The sequence below is a fragment of the Apus apus genome, chromosome 4 (genome assembly GCF_020740795.1).
Source record: "Apus apus isolate bApuApu2 chromosome 4, bApuApu2.pri.cur, whole genome shotgun sequence".
NCBI classification, from domain to species: Eukaryota; Metazoa; Chordata; class Aves; order Apodiformes; family Apodidae; genus Apus; species Apus apus.
Window position 1 is genome coordinate 31,830,087 of NC_067285.1, and position 25,684 is coordinate 31,855,770.

The following is a 25,684-nucleotide window of genomic DNA, read 5'->3' on the forward strand; positions in this document are numbered from 1 at the left end:
CTTTTCCCCAGGTCTAATTAATAATAGTTGATGTCTCAATAATAGTTGATGTCTCTATTCTTAATACTAGAATTGCCAACTTTTAACTGGAGTTTATCCTTTGGTCCATAGGATGTGGAGCTTTTAGGTGCTGCTCTGCAAAGTGGATGAAAGGCACAGGGTGAGCAGTGAGTTTAAGGTAGTTTTGTTTTATTGAATCAGCAAGCAGAACTGACATGTTCTGTTGGTGCCCAATTACCAGGTCTGGCCAGAGACAGCAGCCTGGGGGGAAGACTCCAAAGCAAAATTAACCTTTTGTAGCAGGCTGTAATTATCTAGACTAGATTCAGTGCTGATGAGAAGTCCAGCTTCTCTTTAAAATCGAAGTCGTGAAAGAGGGAGAGCTGTTCCCACGTTAAAACGGCTCTGGAGCGACTGGTGAGCTGTTCTGCTGTTGTGTGGGTGTCTCGGGCAGCCTTGCTTTTTGCTGGAGAGGACATGTGGCCGGATCCCCTGAGATCCGACCTGACCGACCTCATACTTCTGGTAGCCTTTTGTTCCCGGAGCACTGGCGAGGCTATTCCCCGCCGCCCCTCACGGGTGCTCTCCGCACTGTCATTCTCCTGGATCACTTTAAAAACGGAACTAAGGAACAATTCATTCGACCCGTGCAGCAGCTGCCTGGTCCTTCAGCCTGGAGCACTGGTGCTCTGGAAAGGACGCCCTTGTCTAACCGCTCTTGAGCCCAGCGGAGGGGCCGGCGTCCCTGCTGGGCTCTGACCCCCCCGGGGCCGCCGTGTCCCCCCCCGGGGCCGCCGTGTCCCCCCCCGGGGCCGCCGTGTCCCCCCCCGGGGCCGCCGTGTCCCCCCCCGGGGCCGCCGTGTCCCCCCCCGGGGCCGCCGTGTCCCCCCGGGCGGCAGGCGGGGCGGGGGCCGGGCCGGGGCGGGATTCCCGGTCCAGCGCGGCGGGCGGGCCATGGCGCTGGGGCTGGAGGAGGCCCTGGGCATGGCGGGGGAGTTCGGCGGCGGGCAGCGCCGTCTGACCGCCTGCCTGGTGCTGCTGCAGGTGAGGCGGGGCGGCCAGCGGGCCCGGGGGCAGCGGGGCTGGCCGGGCGGCGCGATCGCTCTTCCGCCTTCTGCTTTTCCTTGGTTTGGGCTTGGGCCGGTTTCTCGTTCTCTCGCCCCGGGGCAGCATCCCGGGGAGGGCGGTAGCGGGACGGGCTGAGAGTGGAGCGGCAGCCGGGGTGTCTGCCGAGCCCGGGGGCAGCCCCCGGGCACGCTTGTTTCCCCGCTGGGCAGCGCTCCCTGCCCGGCCCGGCGGCAGGTCGGGGCCGCGGGGCACGGCGCGGGTGCCTCGGGCTCCTGTCCCGCCCCGCCCCGGGCTCCTGTCCCCCTCCCGTCCCCCCCCCCGGGCTCCTGTCGTCCCCCCACCCCCGGGGCTCCTTCCCGGCCCGCGGGCGCTGCCCCCGCTGCTTCCCTGCGCTCCAGGCAGGAATTGCTGCGGAGGACGGTGGAGTCACTTCCCCGGGCAGACACGTCCTCGCCGGCCCCTGCTCCGTCCGATCAGCGTTTCATAAAGGATCTGGAGGAGGGGGGGGGAGGTTTGATCCTTTTGCGAGTTCATTTTCAAACCTCCTTCTCGCCTCAGTGCTCTTACATGCTTCACTTTTAGAAGAGTTCATCTTCCTTATTTTCTACGCATATCTTCGTTCAAAGAGTGCCTTTCGAGTTTCTGCTGAGTGGAAGGAAATGGAGTCTAACCCCAGCAGCTGGTTTGGTGGTGGCTTTTTTTCTAAAAAAAACCCAAACAAAAAAAAACAACCCAAAAAACAAACCCATACCATTCTGAAAAGTGACCTTCAAGGTGCTGTCTTTAAATAGTGTCCACACCCCCACATGCAAACATTGATCTAGCTTCTCTTCAGCAGGTGTCCCTCCTGTTTGTGCAGTTCTGCATTTTGAATTAAAACGCTCTTGTGAGGGAGGGGGGTTGTGTTGATTACCGGTTTTTTCTTCATCACTCGTTTCTGCCAAAACATTCAAGGTAAGCACGGGATAAAATGGCACAGCAAAACCAAGTCCAACCAAATCCTCCACCCAAGACTTCACCCAATGAACAGCCATTCTAGAGTCAAAACTTGTCCATTGATGGTAATGTGCTGAAAATCACTAATACTTGGGTATGCTTAAGGATAGTGTCATTTTAAGTTAGGAAAAATAAACCACATGCAAAACCCAGAAGCCATTCAGAAGATCTTGAGGACCACACTGATAAACAAATAAGGGTTTCTTTATAAAGATCTCTATGCCTATGCTTTTATGCCTTCTTTATGCCCATCTTTATGCCTAGTTTTTCTAATGATCAACCTAAGGTTTCAGTCTCTACAATGGAAAGAACTAGCAGAGGCTTGAAAAATCTGTTTGGTTTGTTTTTGTTTACTTGTCACTACAGATGTTATTCTTTGTGTATAGTAAGTAAACTCTTTTTAATAATAATCTTGGTCTAGGGTTAGATCTCAGCTATAAAACTATGATGAAGTTCCTAACATCTTCCTTTCCTGGGACTGGCTGTGAAGCAGGAAGAACAAACTGAAGAACTTGGCAACAGGAAGGAGGGTGGCAAGATGAAGCTTCCACTGGAAGTGCAGCAGTGTCTGTGGAGTCATGCCTACTGCTCCCAGCTGCCTCCATGGTTGTCTCTGGGGATTGAAATGCTGATTGGATTGTGTTTGTGATACTGGGTAAAGGGGAATTGTTGATTAGTAGTTTAATTAAATGCTTATGGTATCCCATCAGGTGTCCTTGGGGTTATTTAGAATAAGTGATTGTGCCTTTTTTTTAAGGTATACGTGGCTTTTCAGTCGATGCTTATCGTGCTCGTGGGAGCTGTGCCTGAGTATCATATAGACCAAGAAGGAGTTCAGGCAAGCAAAGCTGAGCTTGCCAAGCATATCCATTTTGCAGACAACTTCACGTCTATAGTAACTGAGGTAAGTACCACTGCTCCTAACCATTTCTTCTCCTCTTGGGATTTATGCCATTAGTGCAGAAGGTAGCACTTGAAAAAGCTAAGCAGGGCCTAGTTTTGTTCATGCTATTAAAATTTACTGGAACCCACCTATCTGGCTTTTTAAATTTTCATATTTGAAAGCATATGATTGCATCACTAGTTTAGCTTTTCTGATGTAAATCTAATATTTACTAATTTAGGTTAAACTATTTTTTCAGTTTTCCTTATCTTCAGTTGTTTTAGAGAGCCATTACTAATGAAGAATGATCACTTTACTACAGTTCATAACTGTAGTTTAGAATGCACTCCTCGTAATGTCTGTCTTCTGCTAAGGAAAGGTTGAGTTCCTTGTGTGTGCACAATCTGCTGTGCATGTAAGCTTTACTGTGACCTGCATTGGTTTCTCACAGAAGATACATCCTAAAGATGAAAACTAATATGAAAATGAAACTCATGCTCCACGTGTCTGGGTGTCTTTGTGTGGGAGATGGAAGTTTGCTGAGTGGGACAGACCCTTCATCCTCATGCCTTGTGAATTCCATGCAAAAGGCTCTGTTTTGCTTTTTGCTGGTCCCTGGGCTGTGATGACTAAGGCAAGCACAAGTGACCTGAGCATTGCTGCCAGTGCCAGGAGAAGGGCTGTGTGTGGCCTGGCTTCTAGCATGAGCTGTCAGAGTTCTGCTGATGGAATTCTTGGAGCAGCTGTCTGTAAACTCCTGTAAGATAGGTTAGCATTGGGTGCAGTCAGTGCCAAACTTTTGCTTCCTTCCCAGATGTGACTGTGTAATGTTTCTCTTGGAAAAGTGCAGTGACGAGACATAAGAAGGAATGATGTAAGATTGGATCATATCTGCTGTCAGAAACAGATTTTTTTGATTAGCCTGTTTTCCAAGATTACCATTCAGTTTCAGGCTCTCAGCCGGATGCATGATATGGGGTAGTGCTAATTTATAATCACAAATCAGCAAATTTTAGCTAATTCTGTGTTTTTAAACGTAGAAGTCAATCTCCCTGTTGCCAAAATATGTAGTAACTCTCAAGACTCGTCAAAACAAGTTTGCGTTCCCACGAATTTCAGGAAGTTTATTGTAAGATTTCAAAAATCCTATTGTTAATCTTTTTTTTAATGAAATCTTCAGATGGTGACCAATGATACGCTGTGTGCTAGCAGCCTAGTAACTAAATCAAACTGCCATGTGGATTTAAAGAGCTGAGAGGATGTCTGTTTTGGTGATAAAAAATTGGCAACGTTTTTGTTGGCAAGCTACGATTAATTTTGACAAATATTTAATGAGTTATTTTTGTGCAAATAAAGTAGATGTACATGTTATTTTAAAAGTTATACTCTTCACTGGTTATTGTATTAGACTTGTTAAAATATGAGCACCTTTCAGTGGCACACTAAGCAGCACAAGTAATGGTTTGCAGAAGCAGTCTGTCTCTTGTTCTATCCTGAAAAAGGAAGCTGGTTTATGTCAAGTGTATTTCCTTTATTTTGGTGATGGAGCTTAAACTGTCAATATTTTCTGTTCTGGTTTGGCATGGGCACTGTTCAGCTCTGGAGCTCAGTGCAACTTCAGAGCAGTGCTTCATATCTGCTTCAAGGACTAAGCACTATAATTAATTTTGGCATAACTAAGAATTCGTAGATACTAGCTCAGGCATGGAAAATGGAGCTGTTAGAATTACTTCTTGGTCTAGCATTGACTCAGTCCCCTACCTTATTTAACAAGTGATGGTGCTTAGGAAGGTGAGTTCAGGAACGTCTTATATTTGCTGTGGAAGTTGTCCTTTGCCTGTGAGATGTTGTTTTCTACAACGACCCGCAGGCACATGAAGTTATTTTGTTTCCTGTATCAGCCTCAAACACTCTGCAGATGAGAACTAGGAGTTGGAAATGTGTGTGCTGAGGAGTGCTAGCGTGGAAAAGGACTTAAGTCAGCAGTGCTCTGTGCTTTGGAGAACACATGCTGTGGTATTTTTATAGTTGAAGTTTTCCGAGGATTTGCACCCAGAAATATTTAATTGTCTCCTCAGGAAGTTAAGAAACCCATACATTTCAGAGCTATGTTTTTATGCAATTCAATAGGGTAGAATCTACTGCTTAGCAGGATACGGTAGAAACCAGCTGCAAATGCTGCTGCTCAGGAGTTTCACCTTCCCAGAATATCTAAAAGTCCCCCAAAATTCCGAAGTGCTGGAACACTGGCTACACTGGACTAAAGGTGTCCTGTGAGTGCTTTAACTCTTGTCCTGCTCCCACAGCCTGCACCTTGTGGGCTGCTGGGTGGGCAGAGCACAGGCCACGGGTGGGTTGCTGGGTGGATGGAGCCATGTCTTCTCAGTATTTTGCCACTAAGTGAGTTCAGACTGAGTAAAAGCATATGTTTCTTGAGATTGCTATAACTAAAAGTTCCAATAAACTCCTCATATTCTCTGGTAATCTTTATTAATTCAAGGCAGACACTTCAGGGCTGAGGTCCTAGTATGTTGTATTGGATTTGGGTCATGGGCCTCTTATTTTATTTTTTTAACCTTCTACTCCTTAGAAAAGGGGAATGGGATTAAGATCCTTCATCCTTTCCACAAAGCACATAGTGTGCATGACACATCCTTTTTTGAAAGTAAATTTTACAGTAAATACACTGGGAATTCTTTAAACACTCTAATTATTAAATATTTCTTTGGCTGAAATTTTGTATTGAATTCTTTAAATTATTTTCCTGGAAAATCACTCAGGGTTTCCTGATTGCCATTCTTTCCCAAGTTCACCAGTGTCAGTCATATTTGTGATCTCAACAGTGTTTTTCTATGAGTGTTGATTCTCCTTGTTGGTAGCAGGGGGCTGCACAAGCTGGCTGTGCCTTGCCCTCTCAGGAAATAATGTGAGTTTCATTCCAGTTTCATTCCAGCTGCAGCTCACTGTCAGTGGTTTTCTTCTTTTCTGACCATTTTTTGATTGTGCTGCCTGAGATTAGTTTTTGGATGAGGCAGAAAGTAACTTTCATAAAGAAACCCATAATTTGTTTCTAACTTCTGTTTGATTATAAATGCATGTGTAGAATAAGATACTAAACTATCAATAAGTGGGTCCTAGACTTTTCATAAAACAAGGCCATCTTTCCATAGTACCTTCCTGCTTCTCTTCCACCATTCAGTGTGAAGATGAGGAGGAAGGGCACCAGGGATGACTCGTGCTTCAGGAAGCTTAGCTGCACACTAACTCTGTAGTGCAATAGTGAACATGCTTAATTCTTGTTAATGAATATTTTTAATTACCTGTTCATTGAAATAGCTAAGCTTGTTTCAGGTTGCCTTGTTGAAGCTTGGTAATTGGAGTGCAACTAGTTACACTTAGCAAGGTGAAAGCTTATAATAGATTAAACTGAAATGGCTTGAGGGAGAGAAAGTAGAGATGTGAGTTAGGAAAAAGGTAGGATTGCTGTTGGCTTACCTATCAAGCTTTGAACAAAACTTAAATGGGATATAAAGCAAGAAGGGGGAAATGGCAAGATAAGAATTTTGAAAGGCTTTTACTTTTGAGTAAGCTAGCAACTTGCTGGTAATGCTTCTAACAATAAGGACATGTTTTAAATTTTTTTCAACAGTGGTACCTGATCGAACAAGAAGCCTACAAAGTGAGCCTTGCTTCATCCCTATTTTTTGCTGGATTGCTTATTGGAAATATCACCTTTGGCCCTTTGTCAGATAAGCTGGGCAGGAAACCAGTGTATATCTCGGGTACGGTTGTTGAAAGGTTTTTCTTAAGCATTCTACATTGATCAATCTCACTCTCTTCTGCCTGTGGGCCACCCTGCTAAAGAGGCTGCCCCTGGGCTACTCTGCTGTGTCGATGTCATGGAGCCAATGATCTGCATAAGCATTTCACTGAGAGAAGAGCAGCACTAAAATGCGTCAGTATGAGCATGCTGGGCAGCATAGTGGTCACTGGAATATCAGTGGGAGATGAAAAATGACTTGGTTTTGCTATGTCTATCACTGCTTGAGCACAGTGTTCCATGCATTGCCTGACAGTATTGTCTCCAATAAAAATAATTAGCTTATTGGGGAGGGAGGGTGTGTGGGAGAATGAATTACCTAAGCATCTTTAGAGTGGATAACTCATGTCCTAGTGTTCTGGTTTTTAGCTGTGTTTGCAGCCAAAAGAGACTTGTTTAATGGTAACATTGTCTCAAGGAAACATCATATTTGGCATTGCAGACCTCAAGGGTGTCTTGAAGGTGATTGTAATTTTCATATGGTGTGATTTCAGAAAGCCAAATGTGAGAGAGAGGCAAGTGTACTATAGACTACTCATTACAGTCAGTACTGTGCTCCCTGCCTTTCTTCTGAGTTCAAGCTTGATAGCATAAATACTAATTACATTTTATTCTCTCTCTACAGGTCTATTTTTTGATGTTGTTTTTGGGTATGTTACAGCATTAGCTCCAAATTATGATGTATTTGCAGTTTCACGTTTTTTTGTTGGAATTGTGAATGGTGGAATGGCTCTTGTGTCTTTTGTGCTAACCCAAGAATATGTAGGAAAATCATTTTGGTCATTTACAGGTGGGATTTGGGAATATTTCATCATTATTACTGTGCCATGTATTGTTCTGACTATCAATACTTTCCACTTTAAAATATTAAGTTTGTAACAAATAAGTTCGTTTGTGGCATAAGTCAAGTAAGTGTGATGTGATGCATCCAAGTTGTAATTTCTGTGGGAAAGGTGCCTGAATAAGGAAGATAGGATTGAGTTTGATAACTAGCAGAACTGAGGTTTCAGAATTGGTACAGTCATTCCTAAAGTTTCCCAATTTGTATACTCAATTACATTGGAAAAATAAAAGTTTTGGCAGATCCTGGCAACTTGTGAATTATGCTGTATGGTCCCTTAGGAAGGTACTCTTGAAAGTGTTCTTTGAAGTGTCCCTGCTCCACAAAATTACTTAGTGCCTGGATAGTGTTTTTTCCACTGCTGAATGTGCTGACCATTTAGTATTTTTAAATGTCCTTTTTCATATGTCACTGCCAAGGCTTAAAAGAAATTTAACACTTGATTGTCAATCTGCTGTAAAGCTGGAGCAGCTCAGGCTGGTAATGTCTTTTTGGCTGGTGCAACATGGGGAAATCCTTGGTCCAAATGCTGACTTGCTATGGCTGTGAGCATATTTCTCTCTCTCTCATATTTCTTCAGTTACCTCATTCTGCTGTTTTTCTTCTGAACTCCTGGGATGTATGAGACACTTGTGATTTAGTTAGAGCTTTCAAATTTTTTTTTTTAAGTACTGGATTTTTTTCTTCTCCTGGGTTCACTTTTTTGACTCACACCCTGTCTGTCTCCCACTCCTCCTTCCCCCTTGCCTTCTTGTCTATCTCTGCTCTTCCCAGCCTTTCTCCCTGCAGGGCTGGCCTCCTGATGGACCGAAGGGACAGGCTGATTGTTTCCTGCTGCTTGGCACTCTGGATGCTTTAGTTCTGCTCAGCTGTTGAGAAAGAGGTGCTGAACAACTGATCAAGGGCTGAAGGAGAGGGAACTGCTGGATGCATCTCAGCAGTGCTGAAGAAGCTCTCCAGGTGTTGGCTGGGAGCTAGGCTTTGTGGGCCATAGCTGAGAGTCTCAGTTAATACCAGATCTCCTGTGTTAGTCTGTAGAGGGTTTGTTGTTAGGCTTTGGGAGTTCAAGTTTACTCAATATTTGACATTTTTATTGTGCTTGTTCATCAGAAGTCTGCTGTAAATACCTCTGGCTTGCAGCTGTTTTCATTCTGATTTCAGTCCTTGTATTTTTATAGCTTTCTTGCAATTTCTATTCCAGCCTGCCACCTCTGTTCAAGATGACCTTTACAGACCTAAATAAATCACTCTTAACACTTCCTCTTCCTGTCTTCAGGTTTTCTCTTTAGTCTATAGTTTCCTGTTCGTTTCTTGCTCTGTCCTTCGTTTCTGGAAAGGATCCCCAGACATTAATCCTAGTTATTCTTTGGAATTGCATCGTACATTAAGCCACCTGGTTCACGAGTGCCATAAAGATACTTGAAAGTTTTTATTACTATTTAGGTATATCACAGGCTAGGAATTTCAGGCTTCTGCTTACCTTTTTTTTTTGTTGTTGTTGTTCTTTTGCCAGTGATTTCTGTAGTCACCTTTTTGGTCTTGTGTTTTCAGGTTCATTAACTAACTTGACCTTTGCAGTTGGCATTGCTGTTTATGCTTTACTGGGTTACTGTGTCAGAGAATGGCGCCACCTTGCTTTGGTATCAAATACTCCAGGAGTCCTCTTCCTCCTCCTCTCTTTGTAAGTGTTTCATGTGCATTACAACAATAGGAAAAAAATATGCAGCTTTTTAACAGTTACTTTTTGTGGTCAACAGTCAAGAGAATCGTATGAACGAGGGTGACATTTTTATGTGGTTTTTGAACCAAGGAAGAGAAGAATCGTGTTGTGAAGGAAGAAGCAGTTTTAAATGAAGCAGAAGGTCGGGGTTACCCAGAAGACAAGGTTGTGCTTTTGCATGCTGTTCCAGTTGTGGTGGCCAGTGTTGTAAAGAGCAGCTGTGTGCCAGCTGTCCAATAAAACTCGATTACAAATCTGCTTGGAGAAAGGAAAGCATACCAGAGGTTGTGAGCTGGAGCACCAGCCAGGAACACTGCCTTCTGCCAAGGAAGGGCTTCACCAGTTGAGATGTTTTGGAAATGATCCTAGAGGGATTTTAGAGTTTCATGAGACACGTGCATGCAAAGGGAAATAAGTGAGAACACTTGGATTTGGCCTTGTAGTGTGATATGCACTGTATCTGCTTGCTTTTCAGATGCCTTCTGTGTTTTCCTAGCGCTGTTGAAATTGGGTGCTCCTACGTAGAATTCCTATATGGATGTTGTTATAAAAATGGTTGTGAAAAGCTTCAGTACTTAAGGAATTGAAAGTGCTAGCTTTGCCCTGTGTTGTTATACCATGTATATTTCTGGTCCCTAATTAGAGCTGTAGAAGAAAGAAAAGATTTAGTGGAGTAGGTTGTCTACACAGTAATACAGGGAATGTTTAGCATAGACCATAGATCCAAAAAACCTCTGTAGTAGTTCAAGGAAAACACAAAGCCTTGGGGCTAAAGGAAAGGAGTTCTGCATCATGTGTTTTCCTCTATGGCATTCTGTTCCTGATGGAAATGTAATTACTTCCCCCAAATATTAAAAAACTGGGATCCTATGAAGTAATGAAAGGTTGTAGGATGTGTATCTCTTTTAAGGGTACCAGAGAAAATAAAGATTCAGTTGAAAATATTCCTGGCTTTATTTTATGGCTTATATAAAACTAGCAGCAGTCTTTACAACCTGAAAAAACCCAAGAATCCTGAATCAAAGTTGTTGTAAGCAAGGATATTCTGATACTTTGAAATAAGAGTTTCAAAAGTTGCGCAAGTACAAGTGAGCTGGTACTGGAGCCTGGAAAGTAATTTCCCAGTAAGGTTTCTTTCCTCTTCTGTCCAGTCAAACTCAGAGCCCTTCCCATAACAGAGAAGCTCAAAATAAACTCTGTGAAAGCAGTTTTGTCTGGGCTGTTCAGACAGTTGGGATTTGAGATGGTCCCTAGGTAATGCTAGTGCAGTGTTTCTGAAGAAGTTAGTTCAGCAGCAGTCAAGAGTAAAACCCCTAACGTGACTGTGCTTTGTCAAGCATCTCCAACAATCCTTCTGTAAGGTTTAGCTGTATTATTATCAGAGTACATGGAATTTAATATGCAGAACAGTGCAAATAGAATGTTTTTCTCGGAATCTTGGAATGGTGCTTTTTTCAAGCAGTGGCTTGCAAAATGGAAATATTTCCTTCAGTGCTTTGTTCATAGCAATGAACTTGTCATTGATTTTTCTGTTCTTGCCTGTTAGTATTCTCCCAGAGTCACCACGATGGCTGTATTCCCAAGGGAAAATGGCAGAAGCTGAAGAAGTGTTGCAATATATTGCCCTTGGTAATGGAAAAGAGGGATTAAATCTAAAATTAAAACCGAATGCAGGAACTTTGCAAAAGGATGAGTCTGCACCTGGTGTCCTAAACCTAGTAAAACACCCAATGCTTCGGTGGCGAACTGTCATACTGATGTATATCTGGTATGTAATGGCAAGAGGCTGAGGTGCTATGAATGAGTCAGGCATGAGGAAACTATTAAGATTTTCATCCTTTTCATTTAACTGAATCGTAAACTTGTCAATTTAGCAGGCCATAAGAATTTAAAATGTGTCATGAAGTTGATGTTTCATTATTATTGCTGTTGTGTTTTATGGTTGTTACTTAGAAACTGCTTCAGAACCTACTAAGAAGTAATCTGGTGAGGACAGAATACTTACATTGAGTGCAATGAGAAGCTGAAGCAGAAATTACTGAGAGTATGTGTATTTGAAATAGTTGTAGGAAGAAAATATCTGTGTGGATTGGGCAACAATAGATATCTGGAGTAAGAATAATTTTTAAGAGCTGAAAAGATAATTACACAGGTTCAGTGGAGGAAAACTGTGGGCAAGATAAAATGCAGATTGCATAGGCTTATACTGTTTGCTGTCTTGAGAAGCTGTACAACTTTTTGGGGAAAAAATGGCCTCAAAGAGCAGTAGGATGTAACATGGAATGTTAGCAATATATGGCAGCAGAAAGGGAGTCCCTGGGGTGGGGAGGGTGTTGGGTTGGTTGCTACAGCAGCAGCTGTTGCAAATTGGCTTGAACTAAATTAGATGGGAGAAGAGCTCTTTTCCAAAACAAGTTTTCCCTTGAAAGTTCAACATTGTATTTCAGATGACTGTCAGATGTAGATGGGGAAAAACAGTGAATTGATGTGTGGGATAAGCAGAGATCTGCAGGATGTGGGAGAAATGGCAGGAATGTCTTTGCAAAGTAGGGCTTTTCCATAATAATCTTAGGCTCTTTATGTTGGTGGTGGGTAAATGTAAGTAATCATGGTGATGAGAAATAACAGATAAGGCACTCTCACCTTCTGGAAGAAGGGGTTGCAGCACTGTTGTGCTAGGCAATGGATGTAGGTATTTTCTTTCATAGGATTGCTTTACAACAGTTAAGCATGATCTACTTAGAGTTAAGCTTATTACATCTGCTAAATAACTTAGGAAAAAAAACCCAGGGTAATAGAAAGTTGAGTGTTGTGCTGTGCACATATATCATAATTTGTTTTCTTTCCAAAAGGTACACTAATTAGGAACTATTCTCTTTGCCTTGTTTCCCTTTAGGGGGAAGTAGAGTCCTCAGCATCTAACTCAATCTAGCTGCTCCATAACTCAGCATAATTTATTTTTTAAATAATTTCTTAGCCCTGAAGGCTAGTTATGTTAGTAATGTAACTTTTATGGTTCTTTTTAGGTATGTCTGCAGCTTTGTGTACTATGGTCTAACTTTAAATGCTGGTGAATTAAGAGGAAACCTGTATTTAAATGTGGCTCTTTCTGGTCTTGTAGAAGTTCCAGCATTTCCTCTCTGCATGTTTTTAATTGAGAAATCCTGGTAAGAAAAATTTATTTCCTAGCTTTCTGCATATATTTGTAGATAACCTAGAAAAATACTCCCTTTTTTTTTTTTTCACAGAAAGTTACTTCACTGTTTTTGTAAAACAGTTGATTCTTTGGGGCCTTACTCTGCTGCAGGGGTTTCTGCAGTTGCTAGAGAAATGGGGCTGATTTTTCTACCTCTTACCTTTTCTATTATTGTCATTTTTTTAATTATTCAAGAGATGAGCACTTCAATTATTCATGTTATTAAGAAAACTTAGGTCTTTATGGGGGGAAAAATTAACTGAGTTATGCGAGTATCTATAGCTTGTATTTCTCTTCCATATTTTATTCAGAATTACTTATTTTGTACTGCATACCAACTGCAGGTGGAAGCAGTTTTCAGTAGTGTTCAGTTTTACTGAAACTTCTCAAAGAGAGCTTGGAATGAGAGCTGCCCAGTTGTTGTGAAGGCATGAATGGTTGATGTCAGGTGTCTTCAGACTTGTCAGTGTCTCTGGCCATCCTTTGCCTGGGTACTTATTTCCAAAGGCCAAACAGTCCATCTGGTAACCCAGAGCTACTCAAGATTTCATGTTCCTTCAGTTTGAATATCTTTCTAATGTCACCTTGGTCTCACTGAGGTCAGTGGCAGAAATCCCATTTCCTTCAGTCAGATGGAGAATTCCACCTTTTGCTTTCTTTGGGCAGTAAAAGAAGCTGTCACCTCAGACAAGCTCAAAAGCAAAACAACCAACCAACCTTCACCCCCAGTCCAGAAAACCTAGATCAAGGACATGTATTTAAACCACAAACTGCAAAAGTCCTTTTCTACATGTTTTTCTTTCTATTTTAATTTGAAATTTGCAATTTATTTGACAATCTTGTTGTTTCCTGAAGTAAGGGTATGTGTAGTTCTAGGTGCTTAATGCAAAACAGTGTGACAAGCCCCCTGCTCTGTTTTCTTTCAGTTTTAGTGAGCAGTATCCTTAAAGTATAGTTTGTTTGTTGCAAGATTTAGAAGATGTTAAAAACAAACTTTGTACCTTATAGATCAACTGTAGTTCTACTAGTATGGGGTAGTATTTAGAAATAGTGGTGAGAGCTGATGAAGTAACAAGCATGTATACTATTCCTACATGCCTGCAAATTGTTACTTATAGTATCTTTATCTGTCGTCCTTTGCAGATAATTATGAAATATTTAAGTATGGCAGATGTGGAGGTGGGCTGGTGATTTCCTATCTGCTGTGTTGTCCTTTAAAACAGCAATAGAAAAAAAACCCAACTTTGCTTATTTCTGTGTGCACACAGACAGAAAAGAACACAAAATAGTTTTACTGTGTAAGTGCCTAAACTTATGCAAAGAAAAATACAGATTAAGCAGCATTAGAATCATGTTTTTTTGACTGATATTATTTTGATCTTTGTGTTTATGCACTATAATACCATTTTGGTGACAGGACCCATGGCCTTGCTCAGTAAAGAGAAGTAAGTCTGAGTTCTTGTTGCTGAAGTAGAAGGGTTCTTCTCAAGGCTACAAATTCAATAGCATAAAAATCAAAACTTGTCCAGAAATAGGACCTTGGTACACAGAGCTGGGAAAATAGTGCAGGATTTGAAGCACCTAGCAAGATAAAATAGATTACAACTTACTAATATGTCTGTGTACTTAAGATGGTATTAAAAAAATACTGAAGGACTTGGTTTCCATCTTCATCTGGGTGCTCTTTTCCTTCTAGGTGTGGAAGACGTAAAACTATGACATGTTTCCTGATATTTGCAGGATTTGCCTGTATGTTTACCATGTTTTTACCCACAAATGCTGGTAAGCTCATACTGCTGCTAAAAGAGATGTTTGTTAATGCAGATAAAAGCTGACAAAACAACTTAATATGAGTATTTTGTGAGCAAGTATATCAGGGACTAAAGCCTCTTTCTTTCTCTGTCTTTTCCTTCTGGGGCTGGTTGGGGAGCCACGGTCTTGTCTTAAATTGCTTTTAACTTCTTGCTGGCATAATTTGACCCCGCTAATTGATCAGGTTTGTCTGACTGCAAGCCCTTGGCTCTTTGAAGGTCAGACCAAGCCATCACATTCTGTCTTAAATACTGACACTGCATTCATCTGTGGCTTAAACAGTTTACTTAAAATGCTGGATTTAATAGCAAGACTGTGTCTTGCTGCACTGTGCAGTTGTGAGGACAGTTAATGGGAACTGGAGTGTAAGCAAGTATGTTTCTCATCTCAACATATTTTTTTTCTAACATTGTCAGTGACAAATGTGGGGGTTTGTATTTTCATTTTTCTTGCCGTCTGAAGTACATTTATTCTATACTAGCAGTTCATTTAGCTACGGAAACCTTAATGCTGTATGAGACTAGCAAATAGGAATAGCCGCTCTCTGCTTGTATTTTTCTTAATGTGGCTTCAGTAGAAATGTTTTAGCCTTAACAATGTTTTCACCCAAGCATGCCAGCAATGTGATTACAAGGTAACCTTCTATAGGCTGTGTGTTTATCCTTAACAGTTAAAAATGCTGCCTGGCATCCATTTCAAATTGATGTCAGGAAAATCTCAGGAGGAAAAACGAGGAGAGGAAAAATACCCCATAATCCTATTTGCCATACTTGGGTTAATTCAAGTCCTCAGATGTTTTGTCACTCCTTTTATTGAGACAGTTTCTTCTTTTGTTCAAACAAGTTTGCTCTTTGTGCTTTTATGTATTTTAAAACAAAATGAAAGAAAAGCAGTAGAGACTACTCAGGATAGGTTAATACTTCTTGAAGAGTTGCTAAATTTCAGGAAAACTTATGCCTTTTCCAGTTGAGTTGACTTTAATCCCATTAAAATGCCTTTGCACTGTGGCAAGAGTAAAGCTGGTTCTTGGCCCAGGGTCATTTGTGTCAGTTAAGTGGGAAGAAATTGAGCACCAAGCATGATGAAGATGAGTCACTTTGCTGGATGAATGAGGGTTGCTGCATCTCTGATCTGACCCTCCTGTTAGTAAGGACAAGATGTCTTACCTTTGAGTCAGTGTTTTTTGAAGTGATTGACAAGAACCTTGATTTTTATTACATGGGATTTAAGATTTTAATGAGGTACTGGGCACTTGCTGCTCATGTTGGTGACCTTCACTCAACTGCTAAATAACTCTGCTAACTTGTCAGTGAGAATCTGATCCAAGCCATCTCCCCTGTGGAATAAGCCAAGAACATTTCAGTTATTAACCATGTGTACTGAATTTAAAACTAAAAGTCTCTCTGCTTCAGTAAAAACTGATATATCCCTCATCTCCCTCTTCCTTGTCACTTAGAACTCATCAATTAATTTGTGTGATGATCAGATTGGAAGATGGTGAGAGAGAGTGGTAACGGGGGAGGAATGGAGATGTTATGTTCTTTTCTTTCAAAAGCTGCTGTAAAGCACAGAGGCACCTTCTGCATGTTTCTGCTTTATACTTCAGCAAGCAAAGGAGACTGACAGTCTAGGAAGAACTGGATTTTAAATTCCATTGAGATTGACCTGCTTGTGGTGAACACATAGCTTCTTGTCACTTTCATTGATACACTGTCTGTTGAAGAAAGAAGAACATTGGCAGATCTGAAAATCAGTTGTCTCAGCTTTTCTAAATGTTGGGTATTTCCTTTTGTTGGGAAATAACTTTCCCTGGTGGATATTTCTTGGAAGTAAATTTAAAGACTCCTTTAGTTTCAAAAATACTGTTGAAGTGAACTTTTTCTTCCAAGAATGATAGTCAGAAGGTGAATTTACATAATGGCACTGCAAGTGGGACCTTGCGTGGCAGTGATGGCATCAAATCTTGTAACTCCTGTTTTGGAAGCTCTTAAAGATCAGCACTGTTTGTTACCCTTTTCCTCTGTTTTGTCTCCTTAAATTGGAAAGATAAAGTAATGGATTAATTTAGTGAGAACTTGGAGCTTTTGCCTTTTGCCACAATTTGAAACAGTTGCCCTAACGGTACCATTTCAGGCAGAACTGAGTGCATACCATTGCTGCTGGATGTTCAGGGGAAAGGGTGTTAGACAAAATAAAAGTGTTAAGGATGTTGCATGAACATGCTTGGCTGAATTTAGCATATGAGCTGTAAAAGATGAGCAGTGCTTTCCTACTTAATGGTTAGATTTTACATGTGTAAAGAAAATAATGCAATATTGTGTAAGAATTGCTAAAAGTATGTTCCAAGACTGCAGGGATAATATCATGTGTATGTCTGGGCTTCCTTACACAAAGAGCTGATGGCAGTGAATTCGTAGTGTGCTTCTAATCCCGCAGTAATTCCACACGAGGCAGCCTTCAGCCTCCCCTGGGGGAGGGAACCTGGAGAAGACACAGCACTTTAAATTCACTCTCGAGCTTCTGAGTGCTAATCTCTCTGTCTAGACAGACTCTTTCTTCTGTTTTGATAGTAAGACCAAAACTTCCCGAGTGCACTGATGCTCAATTTATAATACAGGGATATGCAATGTTCAAGTTACATCTCCTTGGGAGAGAAAGAGCAAGTTTTAAAACACATTTGAGAGTTACAGGTTTGTTATTCATTGCTTCCTGTTTGGATAATGGAAGAAAGGGGAAGTCCCAGCTTTCTGATGGCACCCAGCAGGGCTCTGAGGACCAGGTTCACACCTTTTGCATCTGGCAACTGAATCTAATATTCAGTTCTTACTGAACAAAAGGAGAACTTGGATCAAACTGTTGCATCTGTTTGGCATGAATTACAGAAATAACTGCAGAAACGCATCAAGCTTAAAGGCATTAAATCAAGTTTCTGGATTTCAGTTTACGTACAAATGAATTTCTGCTTCAGTTGAAATAGGATCCGACTTGATCAGATGAACAGAATGAAAATATTCAAGGGCAAAATTCAGTTTAGCCAGCTAAACTCTGCCTATTAGTAAACTGGGCTGCACTGGCATTTCTTCTTTCCAATTAGAAAGTTGCTGAATTTTATGTCCCCGTAGGATGTCCTTGGGGAGCAAATAAACTGTTGTGAATCCAGTTTTATGGTTTTAATCTAATAAATTAGTCAAGCAGGCTGTGTTGTCTGTTTGTGCTTGTCAGAACACATGGTTACCCTGTAATGTCTTCTGACTGCAGAGCTGGAAGTGTTAGCCCTTCCTTCTAGAAGTGTGATAATTTTACACTTTCCCCAAAAAAAGAGGCAAAGTTTTTCAGTCCTGAATATAATTTTATGTATTGTTTCTGATGCTGGCTCTTAAAATGGTGGGAAAGAGCAGAGATAGTGCTTTTGTACTTGTAGTTGAAAAACGTATGGATGGAACATAGTTTTTATGTGACAGTCTCTTAAAGAGGACGGGATGTTTTCAACGTTGTGTTAAGAAGAGTAAGAAAATGGACTATTGATACTTACAGCTTGTTTTCTCTTCCCTGAAAGGCCTGCTCCTCAGCCCCACGTGGTTAGCATTGTGTGGGAAGATGATGGTCAGTGCTGCTTTCAACATCCTGTATATTTACACATCTGAGCTGTACCCAACAGTACTGAGGTGATGTAACAGAGCTCGTGGGTAAAAGACAGTACTTGTCATGCACAGTAATACTGATTGCTGGTGTGTTTTAATATTTACCTGCAATGAGGAGTTGTTCTTTCTGTAACTAAGGCAGCTTGCCAGGGCTTGAAAGGGCTTCTCTTGCTAGTCACGTGTCATGTCACACATCATGCACTTTCCTGGGCTCTCTGTGGCAAATTTCCTTAGGTTTGAATCCAGAATAAAAATATGAAAAGACAGCTGCTTAACATGGCAGTCCTAGATGCCCTATTTCTCATTTCCACTGTTGATTCTTAGGAGTGAAATTACATGGTGCAAACCCAAACATAAGTGTGATGGGAGTGTATGCTAACTTAATTATAAATAAAGACTGTGCAGTAAGGGCTATTTACAGTCCTTCTGTATGGTGCTACTCCCATACAATTATGCTTGTTTGCCTGCTGAAAACCAGCTGCTTTTCTGTATCTTTTTAATTAAAAATATTCATAAAGCAACTAATTTTAATAGTTTCTATACGACAGTAATTTGCTTTACACCATGTAATTAATGAACAAGTGAGCTAAAACCCTAAATTATTTTTCATAGTTCTCACCAACTCTTGGTGAGGTTACTCCCTCTCCTGTTGTCCCAAGATAAACCTGAGATGGAAAAATGTAATACCACATGGTTGCCCCCCCCCCCATCTTGGTTCCAAGTGGTTTTCTGAACAGTGCCCTGTGTCCAGAACTGGGGCCATACTGCACTGGTTGCTCAAGAAAAGCAACTACAGAACTGCTGTAAAAATTGAGTCCTCTTCAGAGAGAGCAGGTGAGTTGGAAGCTGGAGCAGGGAGGCATCCTGGCTAGTGGACAGTGTCCTATAGCACCATAAGGGTATTTGGGATGGTGACATAAATCACTTTATTCAAGGACACTGAGAGCCTTGGGGTGGGAGGGGAAGTGGGTGACTCTTGGATTGGCTTTTTTTCCCTTTTGAGTTTCACAATTTTCCATATGTTACAGAGGCATAAAAGCTAGATTATGAATGCAGTTTTTGCAGTAAAACTTGGGAGGATGGAGGTGGATAGACCATTTATAGATACTGAACTTGTGATTCCTGACACAGGTTTAGGTTTAATAGGCAAGTCCCAATCACACTGACTGAAATTGGGTGTGGGGGCTTGTTTACGTTCTCCCTGTGCCCAAACTTTTGGGTTTTTTTAAGTGGTTGGCTTTGACTTACTGCTTTCCTGTCCCCTCTGCTTTTCTGGAGTTGAGATGAAGAGAATTGGAGCATATTTTAATTTCTCCGCTTTTGCTTGTTTCACTTGCATTCACGTTATGCTGTCTTCTGAAGTCTGCTTCACTTGAGAATCTCCACCGAGATTCTGGCAAAAAAGTAACTTGATATGTCAAAGATAGAGAGCTCCAGTAGAGAAAATGCAGGAATAGTCAGTTAAAAAAAATGAGCAACTTTATTTGATCGCTCATATTTAAATAGCATGTCAAACTGTTACGTTAGATCATATGGAAATTCCTCGCACGTGAACATTTCTACATGTAAAAATACATTTTCTGTCTCTCTGATACTAGTATTATAGTTTATATAAGGAAAGCAATCACGGGCGAGTGTTGGATTTAAAGCAAAGCATCAGCACCATCTGGTGGTCTTACAAAGCTCAGTGGTGATCCTGGCGTTGCTCTGACAGCAGAGCTCAGACATGCCCAGGGGTGGGACCTGCACCGGTCAAAGGGAGGGGAGGGGGAATTAACTCGGATTTCTTTTCTTTTAATTTCTCCAATGGGATGTTTTGCAGAAATTTTTTCTGTATTACTGCTCCTTATTTAAACCTGCTTACTACTTTGAGCACAGGGCTGTTAGCCATGAAGTTCATAGTTGTATGGAGGAATGCCAAGTACACCTCATGCTGTCTGGAGAAGAGTGGATGTGCTTTGGGCTTTTTTCCTTTTTGTGGCTCAGATACCTGCTGGCGAGCACAAAAAGTTAGAAAACATCACCACTGTTGCATTTGAGACAAAGAAAGGTTGTCTTTGGGAACAAAATGTAATCATAGATCTAGATGTAAAAACAAACTCATGGGGGTTTTTAAATGAAAAATGGTTGGAATGTGATGGAATCAGAGTGGGGCCATTGGACTGTCCAGGATAGTGTTGCAAAGCTTATTTGCTTACTTTCACAGTGAAATGACACAGTTTGCTTTTAGGATCACCTTTTGCCCTACTTGCTCTCAGCAGAAAACCCCTGGATATGGATATGTGGGAAGGATGCTTCTAAATGAAGGGTTCACACGCAGACTGGTGTCTCTGATCTGCTCCAGGATTTTCTTGACAGGGGAGGTGCTTGGCCTTGTCTTGTGGGGTCTGGGTCGATGTTGGCTCAATGTGAGGAAGCGGGGGTTGCTTTTTCCTTTTCCCAGGGGGACCTGATAAGAGAAAAGGTTGTTTTGTCTGTTTGTTTTTTACACCAAATTCACTGGCTTCTCATCCGTTCCTTCCATCATCCGTTTCCCTTAACTTGTGCAAAGGGTCATTAGGGAAGGACGTGGAGGTGGGTGGCTTTGGTGACCCGTGTCACCTCTCTGCTTGTCATCTTTCATCCTGTCACTGTCTTCCTGTCTTTGGAGGAGGGAAAGGAAATGGGGTGAGTGGGAGCAGCTCAGCTCAGTCGTGTAGCTGTGGATGATGAGGAATGAGAGGGAGAAACTGACAGATGGAAGGAGAAGACCTGCCACTGTGAGCCAGGACTCGCTGTCGGGCCGGTGCCAGTGTCAGTCTCTGAAGGGGCTGCTAAACACTATTTTTAGGAGGATTTTTGCATTTGATCAGGAAATGAAAGACTTTGGGGGATTTTACTAAGTTTCTTCGAAGAGGATCCTGCTGTTTTATCCCATGCTTTGATGTTCACCATCTAGATGAGATTGTTTTAAACAATTGTCTGAAAATTGAAGGGAAGGCAGAATTCAGCAGCCCCTCTAGTGACACATCTGGCCAGATGTTTTCCAGCTTCACACTGGCAAGTAATTTTCTGTTTGGAGGTAAGCACTGACTTAGCTGAGTAACTTGGGGCTGCTGCTGAGGGCCTGTGCTGCAGATAACATTCAGATTCTTCAGTCTGAAGATCCTGCCAAATTATGAAATAATTGCTCATTAAGCACAGAGATGTTCTGATAAGTTGCCCTTTATGGCAGGTTGGAAAAACCTCTCTCTTTGTCCAAATTCCTGTAAAGGATTGCACAAAAGAGAGCTTTTGTTAGGGTTTGAAAGGGTGTGATGTACCTCGCTAGCAGCTAGTTGAAGAAAATCTTGGAGTAACTGCTGGAAGCCTGTAAAACAACTTCTTTTTAAACATAAAGACTATTGATAACCTTTAAAAAAAAAAAAAAAAAAAAGGTGGTTCTGACAGTGCCACCACATGTTCATGCATGATTCAGTCCTGCATTCTGAAACTACAAATCTTTCATCCTTTGTTTGAAACAGAAATGCTGGCTTGGGTGTCTGTTCCATGTCTTGCAGATTTGGGGGCATTTTGGCTCCATTTGTGCCATCTATGGTAAGACTATTTTCTACATTTTACATAACTTGAGTTTATTAAACTCTCTCAAAAAAGCACTTTGATTGTAAAGCCACATACATGTGTATTCCTTGAAAAATAATTACTTTCAATGAAAAATTAAATTTCATTCCGTTTAAAGAAATAATGAACAGGGTGTTTAAAAAAAAATGGTATTTTACCCTTTTTGGAAATAGTTTAATATTCTCTGTTAATATTTCATCTGTTAGCAAAATGGTTGTCAAATAATGCATTGGGTACTGCTGAAGCTCCCTCTGTGTCTGACGTCCTGAAGGCACATGAACAAAATTTTCATGTGAAGCTGCTTCTGTGAAGTAACACTTACTGGGTTTCTCTGTTCTACCAGGACATGGATGATTGCACAGCTTGCTGGAGTGAGAAGTTGTAGTCTCTTGGTTTTGACTGCAGCTCATATGAATCCTATTCTAAGAGCAGAAAACAATACTGGGTTTTGACTATGGATTTTTAATTTCAGAAATCTCTCAGTCCCTCTGTGCCATTCATGGTGTTTGGAATCAGTGGACTCTCAGCAGGATTCCTGACTCTCCTTCTGCCAGAAACACTAAATAAGCCAATTGCTGAGAGCATTGAAGATCTCCAGAGTCCCAAATACCAATTGCTTAAAAATGAAGAGACAGAGTAATTTTCTTTTACTGCTCTGCGTTATTTTCCCTCCATCTTTCCTGTGTATTGCTGAGATTGGGTGTGGATGAATGTGTGTGTGAAGCTTTTAAAGCCACTTTTCTCTGACGTTCAGTGGAAGTTAAATTTATTCTTTGGCTCTTAGAAACAAAAAGGCTACCCACAGCTTTCACCTGCATGTATTAAGTTATATGCAAATGAATGATACTTTGTTTCCTTACAGGAAAACAAATTTTAGAAAAGCAATCTAAAATAATCAAGCACAATAGGGCCAACAACAATCCCCTGCTTTTACAGTAAAATGAGGCATATTTAAAATATATTGGATTGTGCCTCTTTCCTTGTCATGTTTTGTAGTGGAATGTAATTAGATACCTGAGGAAGTGTTTCATCCTTTATTAGTCCCCTGGGATGGAGCCATTTTAAGTGTTTCCCTGTTGTAGATGGGCACTAAACAAAACTTCTGAAATGGAAAATGAAGGTTTTGTTTGTTTCAACAGGTAATAGAACAGAAGATAACAAGTACTTCCACTGAGTTTGGGAATGGCTTCCTGGAAGAATTAGTTATAAAAGAGGAAGGGAAAAAACCCTATCAATAAGGAATTGTTAGCTTAGGACCAAGTAGGCCTAGTGTAGATAAAAATAATGTTTTTCTTCTTGATGTGAGTCTTGTTAATTACCTGGCAATCATTGTACTTAATCATACTACACACACTGTTAAGCTTACTTTGCTGCCTAATTCATAGTAATACCCCATTCAGTTGAAATGTTAAAGAATAAGTTTTGAGCTTTTCAATACAATTTATCCTTTAACTTTTAAAAACCAGTGAATTGAGGGTTTCACATTTATTAGCCTATAAAATTAGGACAAGAAAACTGAGATGTGCAAACATTTTTCACTAATAATTTTTCTTCTCTCTGACAGGCAAACCGGTTAGAAGAAAACCCATTTCAGAAGGCCTGTCTGTGGTGGGAAATGAAGCCTCTGTTGGGAAGGTGCAATAACAGTTCAAGGGCAGAGTCTTGCTCTACAGATCCAACTGGAATTGTTGGAGGACTCATGTATAATCCTGTTTATAGTGCGTTGAACAGTTTTATGTGGAGGCAAATTGAGAAGATGGAGGAAGTTGATCAAAGCTTGTGGGGAAAAAAAAGGTGTCAAATCTGTGCATTAATGTAATGACTTAACAGAAGCACAGTTTGGATGTCTGGACTTCTCTAAGGCTTCCTCAAGTGAAGTATTAATTTATTTTACAAAACGGACTTATTAGCCTCAGATTGAGCTGTAATGTAGTAACTGAAGTGACGTATATAATTTAAAATTTAGATGGCTTTAGATGTTCAGGCAAGCTGTAATTGTGAAAAGTAACAGCATCCTGGGCATGCTAACTTTCCCTACAGGTTTTTTGCCTCTAAATTACAGTATACCTCACAGTGTGAAGAGACCAAAGAGCTTTATGGGTTGTTGGCCTTAGTATGTCTAGTGTATAAAACCTGAGCAGGAGATATGAAAGGAGAATAAATGGATTTTTTGGTGGGAGTAATTTTTTAATACAGTTTTACATTAAAATATAAGTTAAAAATAGGACTAGATTATAAAAACTGTCAGGCCTTTAAGAGGTACATTTAAAGGAGAGGATGGGTAACCTCTTAGCCAAAAGTTATGGAGTTCTAGCTGTACATGTGGAACTAGAAATTACTGAACATGAGTCATACATTGTCTCATATGTCATGTCATCCAATCCATTTCAGGTATGAACTAGAAATTCTTCCCATGGGGACGAGGCAGTGGTGTTTGGTTAACAGTTAGTATGTTAACTTGAATAGATGCATCACAAATGTTAAATTTTTTGTCGGCCAACACAATTTTGTCATTAAAAAGAAAATCAGTTACCATCTGTATTATGAGTGCTGCTTTTTCCAGCATATTTACCCAGGCTTTTTGAAGAATACTTGGATCATTCTGATTTTGGACCTTTATCTAATTCATCTGATAGAAGAAGGTGATTGTAACGGCCTTTGGATTTTGAGCAAGTTTCATAGTTCAAGAGGCTGCTCTGCCTGGTGCCTCTCTGACATCTTTATGGTGTGCAGGTGTGTGGGTCCACGTGTGCTTTACCAAGAGCCTGGTCAGATCCCCAGGATGAGAAAATCAGTTGGCAATCAGAACATGTAGGTAATGTTGACACAAAGATGGATTACATGTGTGTTTACTAGACCTCTGGGGCTGAAGCTTGGTGACAAACAAGATACAGAGTATGGTCATTGAATCATAGATTGGTTAAGGTTGGAAGGGACCTTAAAGATCATCAAGCTCCAACCCCACTGCCATGAGCAGGGACACCTCCCACCAGACCAGGCTGCACAAAACCTCCTCCAACCTGGCCTTAAAAACCTCCAGGGATGGGGCATCAACAACCTCCCCGGGCAACCCATTCCAGTTCCTCACCACCCTTATAGTGAAGAATTTCTTCCTAATACCTCATGTAAATCTCCCTTCTTTCAGATTAAAACCATTACCCCTTGTCCTATCACTATTTCCTCTGATGAAAAGTCCCTCCCCAGCTTTCTTGTAGGCCCCCTTCAAGCCTTTATCTTCTGATCACTTACTTATTCCGAATTGTTGTGATGTTTCACTTTTGGGAGGATTAGAATTGAGTTTGTGATTTACTTTTTTTCCTGAATAATAGTAATGCCTTCCACTACATGAACATTCATAATCAGTCACTGATTATCCCTCCTTGAAGGATAATTGGGTCAGCAGGGATATGGCGAAGACCAAGTTTTGTCACTGTAGACTTCTGCTTTTTTATTACAAGAAAAACAATTTAATAAGAAATAGAATGATCTAAAGTTGTGTTCCAAAAGCAAAGACAAGCCTATGGAACAGTAGGATTGTAAAGATACCATTATGTGATGGGAGTCTGTTTCTCCCTCCTGCCACGTGTCAGGTTTATCAGTGCGTTCTTTTATTCCACATTACGTGAAAAACGGGAAAAAAGTATACATTTTGAAAATGCTTATTTCTGCCTTATATGACCTGGAATTCATGAATTCTGTTCCTGGAATGACTTCTGTGATTTTGGTGGATTGATGACCAGAAAGCTGCACGTCCCCAAAAAGAAGTTAGTGACCTTTTCAGCAGCCTCGGCGTGACTCGTGGCACCTGCAGCTCTTTTTATGAGCACAGGCCTGTGTGGGAAGCTGGTTTGGTACTTCCTCTCCCAAGATCCAAACAAGAATACAGATGGAAACACTTACTTCTTTTTTTGTTTCTTACCTTTTCAATTTAACACCTCGTTTGACTTGATCTTAGATGTCCTGCTGCATTTTGCTATTGCTGGATAAAAAGATGCTATTTAGAGAAAAAAAGTGTGTTTTCTTCCAGCTGCATGTTTAGAAATAAGGAAATTGTTTGCAGCTTTATTAGAAATACTTTCAGCTGGAGTAATGTAATCAGTGCATTGT

At 41.1% G+C, this 25,684-nt stretch overlaps 1 protein-coding gene across 5 annotated transcripts; it reads left to right on the forward strand.

Moving 5' to 3' along the window:
* The first annotated feature begins 934 nt into the window (after positions 1-934).
* LOC127384136 (solute carrier family 22 member 15-like) lies at positions 935-24,110 on the forward strand. 5 transcript variants are annotated; one of them, XM_051618189.1, is made up of 12 exons: positions 935-1,044; positions 2,822-2,968; positions 6,597-6,729; positions 7,393-7,557; positions 9,160-9,289; positions 10,875-11,096; positions 12,355-12,495; positions 14,221-14,306; positions 17,893-18,001; positions 21,481-21,553; positions 22,050-22,213; positions 23,142-24,110. In XM_051618189.1, exons 1-12 carry the CDS (start codon positions 955-957, stop codon positions 23,152-23,154), a joined length of 1,473 nt encoding a protein of 490 aa, XP_051474149.1. In that variant the 5' UTR covers positions 935-954; the 3' UTR covers positions 23,155-24,110. The 5 variants fall into 5 exon arrangements, 4 of the variants coding, with proteins under 4 accessions (XP_051474149.1, XP_051474150.1, XP_051474152.1 ...); XR_007889379.1 differs by lacking the exons at positions 17,893-18,001; positions 21,481-21,553; XM_051618190.1 differs by lacking the exons at positions 21,481-21,553; positions 23,142-24,110 and having other exon boundaries at positions 22,050-22,207.
* Positions 24,111-25,684: the final 1,574 nt, after the last annotated feature.